This window comes from Vombatus ursinus, unplaced genomic scaffold, assembly GCF_900497805.2.
Source record: "Vombatus ursinus unplaced genomic scaffold, bare-nosed wombat genome assembly UNPS02014779.1, whole genome shotgun sequence".
Taxonomy (NCBI): Eukaryota; Metazoa; Chordata; class Mammalia; order Diprotodontia; family Vombatidae; genus Vombatus; species Vombatus ursinus.
The window spans coordinates 22,837,586-22,856,470 of NW_020954557.1; the positions used below are offsets into that span (position 1 = coordinate 22,837,586).

Genomic DNA, 18,885 nt, shown 5'->3' on the forward strand with positions numbered 1-18,885 from the left:
GAAGTACTGCACTATAACTTGTAAATTGTAGACAGTCAGTCAGCTTAACGTGAGAAGGCAACCAGGAAAAAAAAAAGTTTATAATATTGAAACTGAATGGCAAGAGATACTAATATCAAGGAATCCATTAAAAAAAAAATACTGCATTAGAAGGGCCCTCAGAGAGTATCTAATTAAAACCTGTATCTGACCAGGACACCTTAACCACATAACTGGCAAGTGGTTACCCAGTCTTTGTGTTAAATAATCCTCAGAAAGGGGGAACCCACTATTTCTTGATGGGAAGATGTAAATTAAATTATGACTTGTTGGGAACAAAAGTCACTTAGGTACTAAGAGAAATTCCTTATAACTCAATTATTGAAAATCTTTCCTTTCCTAAGTTATAGCTTTTAAAATCAGCACAAATAAAGAACATTCAAGGGGTAGCTAGGTGGAGCAGTGGATAGAGGTCTGGCCTTGGAGTCAGGAGGCCCTGAGTTCAAATCCGGCCGAAACAAACAAACAACATTTCAAACCAGATTTCTCACTCCCACTAGGATGTGAAAATTTCCACAGGGATGGCTTGAAATTGGCATCTCCTGTTGGTCAACATAGCCTGGAGGCAAAGCATTTAAAAAGCAGGTATCCACTACTGCTCCAAGTTCACCCTAGTCCCTCAAAGGATGACTCACAACAGAGTGGGATAGTTCAGGTCCCAGACCACTTAGGGAAGTGGAGCTATGGTGAGGGGAAAAGGGTATTTATGATGATGGATCCCTTTCCTCTCCTGAATTGCAACAGACTTTCTGTCCAGGAAACAAGGTTGGGATGACGCAAGAGGATGGCTCTTACTTCCTCTCCTCTTTTATATTAGGATCTTGCTTTTTCTTTGGCTGAGATAACTGAGCCCATTTGACATGAACTCTTACTCAATTCTCTTCATCTCAAAATCCCTTGATGTCATCTGTTCCATTCTTTTCCTTTCCTTTAGTCTCTGACAAAGAGAAGACCCTTTGGCTTGCTGAGGCTAACCTCTCTATGTGTACACTTGATCCTATTGCCTTATGTCTTCAGACTGTCTTCTTAATTATTCCCTCTGTTCACAGATTTCTTCTCTATTGCCTTTAAACATTTTCAAGTTTCCCCCACCCTTAAAAAACCTTTACTTTATTCTATTACCCCTTCAAGATATCATCCTCTATGTCTCTGACCTTTCTCAGGCCAACTTCTTGAAAAAACTATCTATATTACATGTCTTCTCATTCTCTATTATCACTCACTTCTCAACTTTTTGCAACTTGCCTTCCAACATCACTATTCTCCCCAAAGTCACAATGATCTATTTTTAAAATTTTATTTGTAGTTTTAAATTCCATTCCTCCACCTTTCCTCCCCCATCTACTGAAAAGGCAAGAAAAATGGAAACCCATTATAAATATGTATAGTCAAGCACAACAATTCCTGCCTTAGCCATGTCCCAAAAAAATATGCTTCAATTTGCACTCTGAGTCCATCACTTCTACTTTCATCATGAGTACTCTGGAAACTGTGGGTGGTTGGTTCCATTCTGCTGGTTAGAGTTCCTAAATTTTCAAAGTTGTTTGTCTTTATAATGTTGTTGTTATTGTTTAAGATATTCTCCTGGTTCTGTTCACATCATTTTTCATCAGTTCATAGAAGAGGTTTTTCTAAAACTATCCCCTTCATCATTTCTTATAGTTCACTTGCATTCCATCACATACGTACACCATAATTTTTTCAGCCATTTCCCAATTGATGGGAACCTCCTCAGTTTACAACATATGTAGATATCAGTCTTCTTCATCTTACTTTCTTTACGGGGTACAGAAGTAGTAGTAGTGTAGCTAGGTATTCAGAGTTTAATGGCTTTTTGGATATAGTTCCAAATTGATTTCCAGAAATTCTGGACCAGTTCATAGTTCCACCAGCAGTACATTAATGTACTGGGTTTTTCTTTGTTTTGTTTTTCCCCAAAGCCCCTCTAGCACCTGTCATTTTCCTTTTCTGTCAACTTTGCCAATTTGATGGGAGGTGGTATCTCAGAGTTGTTTTAACTTGCACTTACCTAATTTTTAGTGATTAAGAGCCTTTTTTAATGTGACTAATGATAGCTTACATTTCTTCCTCTGAAAACTATCTATTCATACCCTTTGACCATTTTATCAATTGGGAATGACTTATTCTTATAAATTTGAATCTGTTCCCTTTATCTTAGAAATGTGACCTTTAAGAGAGAAATTTTCTGCAAAGATTTTTTTCTCTAATTTCTTGCTTTTCTTCTAATGTTAGCTATAATGGTTTTGCTTGTACAAAAACTCTTTAATTTCATATAATCAAAATTATCCATTCTACCTCCTGTAACCATTTCTATCTTTATTTGGTCATCTATGGTTCTTGTCCTTAGATATGGCAGGTACTTTCTTCTATGTTTTAATTCACTTATGGTATCAGCCTTTATGCCTAAATAATGTACCCATTTGGAGCTTGTCTTGGCAAAATATGTGAGATGTTGATCTATATCTAGTTTCTGCCAGACTGCTTTCCAGTTTTCTCAACAGTTTTTGTCAAAGAATGAGTGCTCACTCCAATAGCTGGGATTTTTAGGTTTATCAACAATATTTGGGTTTAGTATGAAATGTGTTCATTTGCTTCAGCATATTGTATACCTAATCTGTTCCACTAATCAATCTCTTTATTTCTTACCCAGCACTAAATTGTTTTTTGAAACAATTATAGCTTTGTTATTATAGTTTGAGACCTAGTACTACCAGGCCCCCTTCTTCCCATTTTTTTTTTCATCAATTACCTTGATATTCTTGACCTTTCGTTTTTTCAGATGAATTTTGTTACTATTTTTTCCAGATCTCCAAAGTAAGCCTTTGGTAGTTTGAATGGTGTGATTTAGGTAATATTGTCACTTTAATTATATTGGCCTGGCCTATTTATGAGCAATTATTTAGATGTCTTTATTTGTGTAAAATGTATTTTGTAATTATGTTCATATAGCGCCTGTGTGAATCTTGGCAGAGAGACTCTCAAACATTTTATACTGTCATTAATTATTTTAAATGGAATTTCTCTTTCTATCTTTCCTGCTGATTTTTGTTAGTAATATACAGAAATGTAGATGATTTGTGTGAATTTATTTTATATCCATCAACTTTGCTTAAGGTGTTAATTATTACAATTAGTCTTCTAGTTCAAATTCTAGCATTCTCTAAGTAAATCATCTTATAATCAGAAAAAGTGATAATTTTGTTTCCTCTTTATATATGTTTATTCCTTCGATCTCTTTTTCTTGTCTTACTGCTTTAGCTGGTATTTCTAGCACTATCTTGAATAGGAATAGTAATAATGCACATCCTTGCTTTACTCCTGATCTTACTCGAAAGGCCTCTACCTAATCTCCATTACAGATAATGCTGGTTCTTGGTTTTAGGTAGATATAATTTATCATTTTAAGGAAAGTCTCATTTATTCCTATGTTTTTTTAGCATTTATATCAGGAAACAGCGTTGTGTACTGTTAGCAGCTTTTTATCTACTGATATAATCATATGATTTTTGTTGTTCTTGTTATTTATATGGTCAATTATGCTTATAGTTTTCCTAATACCAAACCAGCTCTACATTTCTGGTACAAAACCTTACCCAAGAAACTAATACCCTGAAAGTTAGAATTGACCAAACAGAAGCTAATGATTCCATGAGACATCAAGAAAATTTAAAACAAAATCAAAAGGTAAAAAAATACAAGAAAATGTGAGGCACAGGGAAAAAATGACTTGGAAAACATATCAATATCAATTATTTAAACAATATTAAACATTCAATAATCACTGGGCTATCTGAAACCATAACAAAAAAAGTCTAGATCATATTTCATGAAATCATTAAAGAAACCTGTTTAGCTGTCTTAGAATAAGAAGGCAAAGTAGAAATAGAAAGAATCCACCAATTACTTCTTGAAAGAAACTCAAAATGAAAATTCCTGAGGATATTATAGCAAAATTCAGAGTTCTTAGGCAGAGAAAAAATACTACAAGCAGCCAGCAAGAAAGAATTTAAATATCAAAGAGGTACATTCAGGATCACATAAGATGTAGTAGCCACCAAAGTACCAGAGAGCTTGCAATGATCCTCTAGAAGATAAAGGATAGGCTTAGGACTAAGAATATATTCCCCAACAAAACTGAGTATAAACCTTTAATGAAATAGAGAGCTTCCAAGCATTTTGTGAGGAAAAGGCCAGAGCTGGGCAGAAAACTGGACATATAAGCACAGGACTGAGAAGACGCATAGAAAAGTAAACATGGGCATACAATCATAAAGGACCAAACAAAGTTAAACTGTTTACATTGTTATATAGGGAGATCATACATGTGGCTCCTCAGAACTCTGTAATTATTAGGGGTCATAGAGGGAATTTAGAGTAGAAGTGAATGTTTTGATGAACTTAAAAAAAAAGAATGGAAAGGATAGAGAAGAATTACACTGGGAGAGGGAGGAAGGGAGAAAAATTACGTCACATACATGGATTGTGTAAGTAGAAGTATATACAATAATGAAGAGGGATTGACTGGGAGGTAGAGGGAGTGGGTGACACTTGAACCTAACTCTCATCTAAACTAGTCAAAGGAGATAAGAATACATATAAATGAACACACACAGCCAAATACAGAAATACATTTAAACTGACAGGAAAACAGAGGGGAAAGGGATTAGGAGAAATAGGAAGAGGGAATAAGAAAAAAGAGAACCTGTAGCCTTGAGGCCACTTGTGGCCTTCTAGTCCTTGGGTGAGGCCTTTTGACCAAGTCCAAGTTTTACAGAACAAATCCTTTTATTAAAGGGATTTGTTAGGTGAAGTTTGGATTCAGTCATAGGGCCACCCCTGGATTAGACAGAAGCAAAATAATCTTCTAAAGAGGGATAGATAAGAGAAAGAAAGTATAAGATGTAATCAGCTACAAAATGGAAAAGGATAGAATGGATTAGAAACCAAAATCCAAACTGGAATCCAAAAATATGTTGCCTACAAGAAACACACTTGAAATCGAAATATACATACAGAGTTAAAATAAGGGGTGGCAGCAGAATCTCTATTGCTTCAGCTGAAGTTAGCAATCATGACAGCAAAAAAGGCAACAGCAAAAACAGACCTAACTAAAAGACATAAAAAAGGAAGTTAAATTGTGCTAAAAGTTTCCATTGACAATGAATTAATATCAATATTAAACATCTATGTGCCAAATGGCATAGCATCTAAATTCTTAAAGGAAAAATTAAATGAATTGACAGTAAAACCTTAGTAGTGGGAGGCTTCAATTTACCCTTTGCGGACCTATATAAATCTAAGCAAAAAAGTGAAAAGAAACGAAAGGTCCTAAATAGAATTTTTTAAAAGTTAGATATGACAGACCTCTGGAGAGTACTGAATCAGAAAAGAAAGGGATATACCTATCACCAAATGTGGGTATACTCTGAGCTTCTGTCTTGGGACCTCTTCTCTTCTCTACCTATAATACTGTGCCTGATATCAGCAGCTCCAATGGATTCAATTACATTCTCCATACAAATGATTCTCCCATCCAACTCTGATTATCCAACTCTAACATCTCTTCTGATCTCCAGTCTTGCATTTCCATGTAGTTATGAGATATCTCTAACTGTATATCCATTGGTATCTTAAACTCAATGTGTCATTATCTTTCTATTCCAACCCTCCCTGCCTCCTAATTTCTTTATTAATTTTTAGGGTACCACTATACTCCAAGTAACGCAGACTTGAAATTTAGATGTCATCCTATACTCCTTACTCTCTCTCTGTCTCCCTTGTCTAATCTCTTGTATTTGCCCATTTCTCTCCTCTGACTGCTACCACCCTGTTGCAGACCCTCAATATCTGGACTACTGCAGTAGCCTGTTGATGAGTATCTCTGGCTCAAGTCTCTCCCCACTCCAGTCCATCCTCCACTATCAAAATGATCTACCTGAAGGGTAGGTCAGACAAATTCTAGTGGTTCCTTATTACCACCAGGATCAAATATAAAATCTATTTGACATTTAAAGCTCTTTATAACCAGGTCCTACCTTGCTGTTCTCACTGGCTATCCCCATGCCTGGAATTCTCTCCTATCTTGTCTCTGCCTCCTGGCTTCCTTCAAGTCTCAGCTAAAATCCCATCTTTTGCAAGAAGCTTTTCTTGGTTCTTATGAGCTCCTTGTCTTTTTTTTAAGTGTTTATCATAATGGGTGTTTAATACATGCAAGCTGACTTGACTTGTTGGACAAAAAGCAAGAAGTTGTTGTGAAGATGTGAGGTATGGCAGCAGAGAGCCACTAATGGAATTAGAACTCAACTTTTGAGAGGGCATCATTCTTTATCTCTTCTCTTTCACCTCTATTATAGGGCAGTATGGATTGGATTTCTCTATTCCCTCTCCTGTGATCCTGGGCAAGAGAGAAGAGAGCCAGATATGAAGTCAAGAGAAAACATAGTGGCAGATGGGATTCAAAATGTAGCAAAGAGGCCCCAGGAGCCCAGATGAAAGACTTGCCCACCAGAATGCTCCATCTACAAGGGAGATTAGTATAACAACACCATGAACAGAGAAAGGATATTCAGGCTCTATAGTGGTAGTGCTGTGAACTGCCTCAGTCACATGAGTTCCCTACATGTATACCTCACTCCCAGTATATTCTATGGATGTACCCACTTTTCCAAATGACTGTTTGTGGGTATGTCCTGCGTTAATGTTGAAATGTTTTGTAACTACTGTTCTTAAAATATTTTTACAATTTCCTATGTGGACTTCTCCATCATAACCCTTAGACAGGTATCTCGTGTTCCCCACCCCCACTTCTTGGCTTCCTTTTGTGCGTTGTCTTCCCTAACCAGACTGTATACTCCTTGAGAATAGGGCCTGACTTTCTTTTTTATATTTGTATCCCTAGCACTTGACATAGTGCCCAGGACATAGTAGGTACTGAATAAATGTTTAATGACTGACGTCATCTTAAGAAATGACTTTTTTTTTTGAGCTATGTCTATTGGCTACTAGAGGTACGTGCCAGTTCATAAACTATAATTTTAGAAGTATGCACTCACATGTACCTTGAAACTGAGACAGTTACTCTTCTAGGGACACAATGTGAGTTGGGCAAGAAGACTTGATGGGGTGCTATAGATATAAGAAAGTAAAGTGTACATCAAAGCACAATAGATCATAAAACTTTTAAAACATTTTTTAATCAACTTATAATTTCATTGGTGTAAGAAGGTTCCAGTCAGGAAATACCATATATCAATGCAGATTGGCTGCTGTTATGCAAATTACAATTTTAAAGAGCTGCCTGGGACTTAAGAGGTTAGGTGACTAGCCCAAGATCAAATGGCCAATATGAGTCAAAATCAGGCAAGCTGTGAACCCAAGTCATAATTCCTCTAAGATTGGACTTTTATCCATTATGCTGCAATACTTCTCAATGGAAAAATAACAATATTCAATGTATATGAATCACCTGCATCATTATACATCTAAGTTCTTAAGGGAAAAGCTAATCAAATGATGGGGAGAAGTAAAGAGAAAACAGTAATCACTGGGGTCTTTTATGTGAATCTTTTAGATCCAGACATAAGAAAGAATTTAATGATATGAATAGCTTAAAAAATACTATGAAGGACTTTGTAATTGTAAGGAGTTGAATTGTAAGGAATGTAATTATTTTTCAGCTTTGAATGGCAGCTTTACAAAACTTGATTATGGTTTAGACTAGGGTATAAGGAACTCATAATCATTTTTTTTTTTAGGCAATTGGGGTTAAGTGACTTGCCTAGGGTCACACAGCTAGTAAATGTCAAGTGTTTGGTCTGAGGCCATATTTGAACTCAGGTCCTCCTGACTTTAGGGCCGGTGCTCTATTCACCGAGGAACTCATAATCAAATGCTAAAAAGCAGTAATATTAAACACATCCTCTACAGAGTAGAATGCAACAACAATTAAAATCAATAGGAATATTTAAAGGAAGAATTCAAGCTTAAATGAAGACTAAATAATATTATCTTAAGAATGAATAAATCAGGACTTCTGGGAGCCAAGATGGTGGAATAAGCAATAAGTTGCTCTCACTCTTGCTTACTGACCTCTAAAAATCCAGAAAATATCACCCCAGGAAAAATCCTGGAACAGTGGAGCCAGCAGGAAGACAGGGAGCAGCAGTCTTTTAGCTTGGGAGGCTTGGGAGATTAACAGAAAATGTCCTCCTCATTCTGGTGGAAGGGGAGTAATACAGGATGGGAGGAATCCCTGCAAGCCAGCAACAAGCCTCAAATCAGCAAACTAATAGAAATCCTGAGGCCCATGGTGGTAGAACAGGCAAGCGCCAATACCAGGACCTCCCACGTGTCTTGGTGTAGCCAGGTGAACCCAGAGACTCCAGATCAAAGAACCACCAAGTGGTCCAATAGGCAGGTGTCCTGCAGCAGCCAAACCTGGTGCTTCGGCATAACTCTAGGTGGGCAGGAATCCTCCAGCAGCCAAACCTCCCTGTGTTTCAGTGCAGCCCCAATGAGCAGCCCTCTAGAGGCCACACCCCCTTTCCCTCCCAGAGCTTCAGTGTAGCCCTGGGGAAATGCAAAAAAAACCCCACCTGGCTTCAGGTATAGAAATCTAACTTACCCTATAGGAAGTAGCAGGGAGAAAGGGAAAGAAAAGGGAAGGGGCAGATTAGAAGGGAGGGCAGATTGAGAGAGGCAGTGGTCAAAAGCAAAACACTAGTGAGGAGGTAAAGAGAGAAAGGAGAGAGAAAAGCATAAACAGGGCAAGGGAAGAAGGGGGAGAAATAGGATAGAGAGAAAGACACATTCATCATAACTGTGAATGTGAATGGGATGAACTCTCCCATAAAACAGAAGCAGATAGCAGAGTGGATTAAAAACCATAATCCTTCCATATGCTGTTTACAAGAAACACACCTGAAGCAGAGGGATGCACACAGAATAAAGGTAAAAGGCTGGAGTAGAATATATCATGCTTCAGGGGAAGTAAAAGAAAAAAAAAAGCATGGGTAGCAATCCTGATATCAGATAAAAGCAAAAGCAAAAATAAAGCTGATTAAAAGAGATAAGAAAGGAAACTACATCCTCCTGAAAGGTACCACAGACAGTGAAGTAATATTATTACTAAACATAAATGCACCAAGAGGAATTACAGGAAGAAAGAGACAGTAAAACTATACTAATGAGGGACCGCAACCTCCCCCTCTCTGAACTAGATAAATCTAACCACAAAATAAACAAGAAAGAAATTAGGGACGTGAGTAGAATTTTAGAAAAAATTAGATATGGTAGACCTCTGGAAAAAATTGAATGGGGATAGAAAGGAACATACTTTTTCTCAGTAGTACATGACAAGTACACAAGTACACCTACACAAAAACTGACCATATATTAGGGCATAAAAACCTCACAATCCAATACAGAAAGGCAGAAATATTAAATGCATCCTTTTCAGATCATGATGCAATAAAAATTATATGCAATAAAGAGCCATGGAAAGATAGACTAAAAATTAATTGGAAACTAAATAATCTAATCCTAAAGAATGAGTGCATCAAACAACAAATCATAGAAACAATCAATAACTTCATCTAAGAGAATGACAATAATGAGACAACATACTAAAACTTATGAGATGCAGCCAAAGTGTTTCTTAGGGGAAATTTTATATTTCTAAAATGCTTACATGAATAAAATAGAGAGAAAAGGAGATCAATGAATTGGGCATGCAACTAAAAAAGTGAGAAAAAGAATAAATTTAAAATCGTTAAATACCAAAATATTCTGAAAACCAAAGGAGAGATTAATAAAACTGAAATTAAGAAAACTGTTGAACCAATAAATAAAACTAAGAGCTGGTTTTATGGGGGAAAAAACAGTAAAATAGATAAATCTTTGGTTAATTTGATTAAAAAAAAAAAAAGAAAACCAAATAACCAGTATCAAAAATGAAAAGGATGAATTCACCACCAACGAAGGGGAAATTAAAACAATAATTAGGAACTATTTTGCTGTTCACAAGAAACACATCTGAAGCAAAGGGATGCACACAGAATAAAGGTAAAAGGCTGGAGTAGAATATATCATGCTTCAGCTGAAGTAAAAAAAAAAAAGCACGGGTAGCAATCCTGATATCAGATAAAGCAAAAGCAAAAATAAATCTGATTAAAAGAGATAAGGAAGGAAACTACATCCTCCTGTATGCCAATAAATTTGACAATCTTAGTGAAGTGGATGAATATTTACAAAAATATAAATCGTTCAGATTAACAGAAGAGGAAATAAAATACTTAAACAACCCCATTTCAGAAAAAGAAACTGAACAAGCCATCAATGAATTCCCTAAGAAAAAATCTCCAGGGTCAGATGGATTTATAAGTGAATTCCATCAAACATTTAAAGAACAATTAATTACAATACTATATAAATTATTTGGGAAAATAGGCAAAGGAGTCCTATCAAATTCTTATTATGATACAAATATGGTGCTGATACCTAAACCAGTAAGAGCCAAAACAGAGAAAGAAAATTATAGACCAATTTCCCTAATGAATATAGATGCAAAAATTTTAAATAAAATATTAGTAAAGAGATTACAGCAACTCATCATGAGGATAATGCACTATTACCAGGTAGGATTTATACCAGTAATGCAGGGCTGGTTCAATATTAGGAAAACTATCAGTATAGCTGACCATATCAACAACAAAACTAACAGAAATCATGTGATTATCTCAATAGACGTGGAAAAAGCTTTTGACAAAATACAAATAAACAACTTTAGCAAAGTTGCAGGATATAAAATAAACCCATATAAATCATTAGCATTAATATATATTACTAACAAAGCCCAACAGCAAGAGATAGAGAAATTCCATTTAAAATTACTGTAGACCATAGAAAATATTTGGGAGCCTACCTGCCAAGACAAACCATGGAACTATATGAACACAATTACAAACCACTTTTCACACAAATAAAGTCAGATCTAAATAACTGGGAAAACATTAGTTGCTCATGGGTAGGCTGAGCTAATATAATGAAATTGACAATTCTACCTAAATTAACATACTCATTCAGTGCTATACCAATCAACCTACCAAAAAATTATTTTATACAGCTAGAAAAAAATTATAAAATTAATCTCAAGAATAAAAGGTCAAGAATATCAAGGGAATTAATAAATAATACAAAAGAAGGTAGCTTAGCCATACCAGATCTAAAACTATATTATAAAGCGGCAATCATCAAAACTGTTTGGTACCAGCTAAGAAATACAGTGGTGAAACAGTGGTATAGGTTAGGTACACAAAACACAGTAGTAAATGACTAGTAACCTACTATTTGATAAATCCAAAGACTCCAGCTTATGAGATAAGATCTCACTATTTAATAAAAACTGCTGGGAAAACTGGAAAATAGTATGGCAGAAACTAGGCATAGACCTACATCTTACACTGTATACTAAGATAAAGTCAAAATAAGTACACAATCTAGAAATAAAGGCTGATACTATAAGTAAACTAGAAGCACAAAGAATAGTTTACCTGTCAGATGTATGGAGAATGGAAGAATTTATGACCAAACAAGAGATAGAGAACATTATGAAATGCAAAATGGATGATTTTCATTACATTAAAAAGTTTTTGCACAAAGTCAATGAAACCAAGATTAGAAGGGAAGCAGAAAGCTGGCAAACAATTTTTACAATCAGTGTCTCTGACAAAGGCCCATTTCTAAAATATGTAGAGAACTGAGTCAAATTTATAAGACTATAAGTCATTTCCCAATTGATAAATGGTCAAAGGATATGAACAGGCAGTTTTCAGATGAAGTAATTAAAGCTATCTACAGTAATATGAAAAAATGTTCTAATACAGTCATATGAAAAAATGCTCTAAATCACTATTGATTACAGAGATGCAAATCAAAAACTCTGAGGTACCACATCACATCTATCAGATTGGCTAATGTGGCAAAACAGGAAAATGATAAATGTTGGAGAAGATATGGTAAAATTGGAACACTATTGCATTGATGGTGGAGTTGTGAACAAATCCAACCATTCTGGAGAGCAATTTGGAACTATGCCCAAAAGGCTATAAAGCTGTACTTACTCTTTGACCCACCAATACCACTTCTAAGGCTATATCCCAAAGAAAGTGGGAAAAGGACCCACATGTACAAAAATATTTATAGTAGCTCTTTTTGTTCTGGCTAAGAATTGGAAATTGAGGAGCCTATCACTTGGGGAATGGCTGAACAAGTTGTAGTACATGAATGTAATAGAATACTATTGTTCCCTAAGAAATGATGAGCAGCCAGACTTCAGAAAAACCTGAAAAGACTTACATGAACTGATGCTGAGTGAAGTGAGCAGAACCAGGAGAACACTGTACATAGTAACAGAAACATCGTGCAACGATTAACTTTGATAAACTTAGCTCTTTTCGGTAATGCAAGGATCTAAGACAACTCCAAAAGACTCATGATAGAAAATGTTATCCACATCCAGAAAAAGAACTATGGAGTCTGAATGCAGATCGAATCATGCTATTTGCTCTTTTTTTTTCTTGTTTCTTCTTTCTCATGGTTCCTCCCATTGGTTCTAGTTTTTCTTTACAACATGGTTAATGTGAAAATATGCTTAATATGAATGTATATGTAGAGCCTATATCAGACTGCATGCCATCTTGGGGTGGGAGAGGGAAGAAAGGGTGAGAAAATTTGGAACTCAAAATCTTACAGAAGTAAAAATAAGCAAAATAACTAAAAATAAATTAATATTAAAAAAGAAAAGAAACTGTCAGAATAAAACAAAAAAAAGAAAAAAGTCAAAGAACAAATTATAAACAATAAAAATTTTGTGAAACCCAATTATATTGAGAAAATAAAGACTTATGAGATGCAACAAAAGCAGTCCTTAAAGGAAAATGTCTATCTGTAAACATATTAACAAAATAGAGAAAGAAGAGATTAATGAATTAAAAATGCAAATAAAAAACTTAAGAAATTTACCACTAAATAAGTACAAAAACAAATCATGAAAATCATAGACTACAAATCTGACACCAAAAACTACTGATATAACAATTATGAGGTTTTTTTTAAAAAGATCAATTAAATGGATAAGCCATCAGCTAGTTTGATTTTTTTTAAAGAGGAAAATCACATTTAAAAAATGAAAAAGAAAATTCAAAATAAAGACAAAATAAAAGAAATTATCATAAACTATTGTACTCAGTTATGTGCCAACAAAATTGAAAGCAAACAAAATGGATGAAATGTTTACAGAACAATAAAACACATAGATCAACAGGACAATAAGAAAAGAACCTAAATGTCCAATTCTTAGAAACTGAACACGCTGTAAGAAAAAAATCTCCGTGCCCACATGGGCTTTCAAGCTAATTCTATCGAACATTTATAGAACAAGTAACAAACTATTTGTGAGAACAGACTTAGAAGGAACCTTATCAAATGAGAAAAATATGATCCAAATACCTCACCAAACCAGGGAGAGAAAGGTCAAAGAAAAAGAAGTCTATCCCTAAACTCAAATTTTTATAGAAGCAGTATGATATAGTGCTATAGAACAATAAAGGCATAGCATAGTACAGAGGTTAATGAGTGGATTTGGAATTAGCAAGACCTGCATTCAAATTATGCTTCCCATACTTACTAACTGTATGACCACAAACAAGTCACCTGACCTCTGGGTTTCAGTTTTCTCAACTGTAAAATGGGAATAATAATAATGATAATTGCACTACTTATTTCACAGGGTTGTAATGGGGACAAAATCAGATAATACATACAAAGCACTTGACAAATTTTGGTGTTGTATAAATGTCAGTAATGAGAAATGCATACAAACAAATATGCTACAATATCACCTAGAAAGTGATGAAGATCAAGATAAAAATCCAGACAAAATGATTCTATAAGAAATACAAGTGAGATACTTTCAACAAGGATGGGAGGTGGACAGAGGGAAGGAGATATTAGAGAACGCTTCATAGAGGAGACAGAACTTGATAGCCACCTTCAAAGAAGAGAGTGAAAGCCTTACGAGAGGTGATAAATGAAATGATGAGGAAGAATTGATGAAAATGCCAAGTATGAGAGTATGTCCAAAAAATACTAAGGACAGGACCTTTGGGGATACCTATACTTAAGAGGGTAGAAGCAGGAAAAAGAAAGTAGAAATCAGCCAACAAGAGGAAGTGTCAGGGGTGGGACGGGGAGAGAACCAGGAAAGAAGAATGTCATAGAACGCAAGAGAAGAAATATTATTTTCTTAATTTTAAAAAATTATGCAATTAGCACCAAAAAAGGGAGCATTTACATACACCAAAGTAGAATAGAAAAAGACTGTATATGAAACCAATTATCTATAACTTAGCTTGCTTTTAAGAAGTACATACAAATGTACATACAAAGTATATATGTTGGTATAAACATACAAAATACATAAAAAGTACAAAGTAAAAAAGAACAAATTTGACATGTTACTTCCAAAGCTGTCCTCCCTGTCTATTTCTTTCTGAATTTCCTTTTGTCCTCTTCTGTACAAATTGTTTTAAATATTTCAATGACTCTTTTTCAGAGCTAACACTATTGTAAGCCCCCACTCACCTCCTTCATTCAATTGCAAACAATGAAAACCAAAATCTTATAATACACGAACATGGTCAACCCATCCATTGACCATGTGTGAAAATGTGTGTCTTTTTTGAACTTTGACTCTGTCACTCCTCCAGGTGCTAGAAGCTTGCATCATTATTAGATCTCTAGAATTGGGGTTGGCCACTGCATCAATCAGAGGTCTTAAGATTTTCAAAATTATTTTTCCTTATGATGTTCTTATATAAAATGTTCTTCTGGTTTGGGAGTAGAGAATATTAAGGGGGTCATCAACAGTGTCAAATGATGCAAAAAGGTCAAGGACAATGAGAACTAAAAAAAGGTCATTCAGTGGATTTGTCAATTAAAAGGTCATTTGTGACCAAGGGGTTGAGAAGTACATAGGTAGTAAGGAAAAAGAGGTAGAGATTATAGACTATTCTTTTGAGCTTTACAGTAAATGAAAAGGGAAAAGAGTAGAACACAGTTTGAAGGGCCTGAGGAAATTTCTTGAGAACAGGGGAGATCTAAGTATGTTTACAGGCAGAAAAGGAGAGAGTGAGAGAAAAGCAGTAGAGGGAGGATAGGAGAGAAAGAATAACTGTAGAGGATGAGAAGAGAAAATGGTCAAGAGAGCAAGGTGTTACAGAAGATTTGAATTGAATGCAAAAGTGAAAAAATTAGCCATGAAAAGAAGGTAGGATATTTGATCCTTGGAAAGCTGAAGGATACATGTATCCCTCAACATACAGAATAATTAAGTTCTTCAAATCTGACTAAAAAACAAATTTTATGTATTAAATACTATATTCCACTGATTATCATTATAAAATTGGCAACACACTTCCTCTGTAAAAAAAAATTTGGCCTAAATATTTAATAAGATATACTTCTGCCTTATGGAAGAGGTGAGGTTTTCTCAGAGACTGTATCAGAAGAATGAAAGCTCAGCCAAGATATACTAAGAAAATATTTGAATACAGGATTAGTATATACAAGTATATATCCATATCTATCTATATATGTATATATTCATATCTATCTATAATATACACATAAATATACCACATGAAAGTCGAAGTCATAAACAAAGGGTTCATATACACAAAAACATTAAACAGTCAGAGAGTCTACTATTAGGCATCTGTCTTGAGGAGGGTAAAGACAGAAAGAAAGAATATTTATAGCAACATTTTTTTGTGGTAGGAAAAAAATTCAAATAAAACAAATTGGGTAAATATAAATTGGAAAATGGCAAAACAAATTGTGCTATATGTATAGAAGGGGATTTCAGTGTGCCATAAAAAAAAAGGATGACTATGAGAGATTCTTAGAAACACAAGAAGAGTCTGAAAAGAGTAGAAGCACACTAATAGAATATACATAATGATTATAACAATGTAAATGATATAACACAAAAAAGGCTGCTGAACTCAGATATATTCTGCATTATAAAGGAGGATTCTGGACTACGAGAGAAGGCAAGTATCAGTAAACAACTACGACATAAAAAATAAAGCCATCAAACTTTTTTTTTTAATAGGGAAGAAGAAAGGTACTGAGAATCAGAGTTTTCAGACCATTTATAAGAACTGATACAATAGATAGTCTTAATGTACATATTCATCAAATGTTTTAATTGCTACAGTATTGGAGAGACTGACCACATTGACGTTGATGCAAAAAATGAAACCAGTAACGATACACGTCACTGGAAATGAAGGTGGACTGGTCATTTATTGAGAATGAGAGACAATAAATGGAGAGTCTAAGTGCTATATTGATAATGGCTGAGATCCAGAGTACTGGGTAGATCTTTATGGAAGATTTAGAGATGGACTTGAAGAAAAACTGTACTAGATAGGAAGGATTTGAGGGCTTTCATTCTGTACTGATAATTAAGGTACTCACACCAATATAAAGTACCTAATTATCAACAACTCAAAATACTCAAATTAAAATTCATAAAATTAAGAGCAAAATACAACCAAGCAACAAAACAAGCAACCTATAACTACAGACTATTATTCTTTATAGAAGTCTAACAGTGAAAAGCAAGAGACAGGAGAATGACTTGAATAGATACCGGAATAAATATCATTTTTTTTAAATGTGAAAGGAAATAATTGATAGAATCAGGTCTTTGAGGAAACCTTGATCCTACTCCATTACCAGTGAAGGGAGTATCCTTAACAATAAAAGTCACTTCATTATACTTAAGTTTTGTAAATATAATAATAACATTAAACAACTGATATGTATACAGTACTTTGCAGTGGCAAAGTGCTTTATATACATCACATTTCATCTGAATCTCACCATAAATGGGAACAATACTAGGCCAACTGTCTACCTGCTTATTTATATTTGGCATTGTTATGATTTTTTATTGACATCTCAATACTTTCTGTTTGGTATGAAGGCTAAAGGTGGTATAAAAATAGTTAAAGAACATTTTAAATTCCATCATCCTTTGGTTACCTGAGATTCTTCAGAGTGATGCTGAAAGGCTGCCATATTGTTCATCATGGTAGTTCCCAGGACTGTCATCAAAGCTGTTTTGTGATCTGAAACCCTGCTTTTCTGCCAAATAACTACCTGAAACAAAATGGCAATCAAATCTTATAACACTGAATTTAGATTTATAAAGCTCAAAATACCTATAACAATAAATGTATCACATTGTGAACTCATACATATATATATTTACATATGTTCTTATATTAAAATTCCATCCTCAAATGATGCTTTGAATATCACCTAGAATTTATAGTAATTCAACTCAGATTATCCTTAAGGGCTGGTTCCAAGTAAAGTACTGATATCTTACTGATGACCAGGAAATATACTGTACCATTTCTATAAGTAACCTAATTGATACGAAAATTAGAAGCCATTAAGTAAAAAGGGAGTTTTAGGAAACTAGCTTTAGGATTTAAATATTTAGATTCTCTTCAGCTAAGTAAAGTCCAGTTTCATTCAAGTCAATACCGAAATCAACGATGGACATAGATAATAACTACAGAGGTGAAGAGGGGCCAAACATGCTCTTTGATGGCAACCATGTGGGGAAGTACATTAATAATGATAGACCTAATTTTCTATCAATTTATCTTTTTTTTTAAAAACCTGACTTTTAAAATTATATTTTAATAGGGACACTGATACACTGTTGGTAAAGTTGTGAACTACTCTAACTATTCTGGAGAACAATTTGGAACTATGCCCATAGGGCTATAAAACAGTGCATAGGTTTTGACCCAGCAATACCCACTACTAGGTCTGTATCACAGAGATCGAAGAAAAAGAAAAAGGACCTATTTGAACAAAAATATTTATAACAACTCTTTTGTGGTGACATCAAATTGGAATTAAGGGAAAACCCATCAATTAAGGAATGGCTGAACAAGCTGTGGCATATGATTATGACAAAATACTGTTGTGCTATAAGAAATGATGTGCAGAATAATTTCAGAAAAATCTGGGAAGACTTATATGAACTAATACAAAATGAAGTGAGCAGAACTAGGAGAATATTGTACACAGTAACAGCAATATTTTAAGGATGATCAACTATGAAAGACTTAGCTACAAGGATCCAAGTCAATTCCAAAGGACACATGGTAAAAATAATATTCATCTCCAGAGGGAGAACTGATGAACTCAGTGCAGACTGAAGCATTCTTCTTTTTAACTTTCTTTATTTTTCTTGGGGTATTTGTGTATGTTTTCTTTTGTAGTACAGCTAATATGTAAATGTTTTCTATGACTTCACACATATAATTGATATCCTACTGCTTACCTTTTCAGTGGATACAGGAGGGGCAGGAGTGAGGGAGAGAATTTGGAACTCAAAATTTAAAAAAAGAATGTTAAACATTTCTACATGTAATTGGTAAATTTTCAATGAAATAAATAAAAATATATTAAAATAAAAATTACATTTTGATTCCTTTTGTTTTTTTTAATCAGTCATTTCCAACCCTTCCTAATGAACACTCCTTTTTTTTTTTTTTTTTTTTTTTTTTAGGCAATTGGGGTTAAGTGACTTGCCCATGGTCACACAGCTAGTAAGTGTCAAGCGTTTGGTCTGAGGCCAGATTTGAACTCAGGTCCTCCTGACTTGAGGGCCAGTGCTCTATACGCTGTGCCACCTAGCTGCCCCTAGAACTCTCCTTTCTTCTAACAAAGAATACA

The 18,885-nt window shown here is 34.6% G+C and overlaps 1 protein-coding gene across 3 annotated transcripts in view; it reads right to left on the bottom strand.

The window, feature by feature from the left end:
* The window catches only part of PMS1 (PMS1 homolog 1, mismatch repair system component), a 112,738-nt gene that overhangs the window by 27,154 nt on the left and 66,699 nt on the right, over window positions 1–18,885 (bottom strand). For all 3 annotated transcript variants that reach the window (XM_027866210.1, XM_027866209.1, XM_027866211.1), the window contains exon 6: window positions 17,170–17,286. In XM_027866210.1, the coding sequence (XP_027722011.1) occupies window positions 17,170–17,286 (117 nt within the window). The remainder of the gene's footprint in view (window positions 1–17,169; window positions 17,287–18,885) is intronic.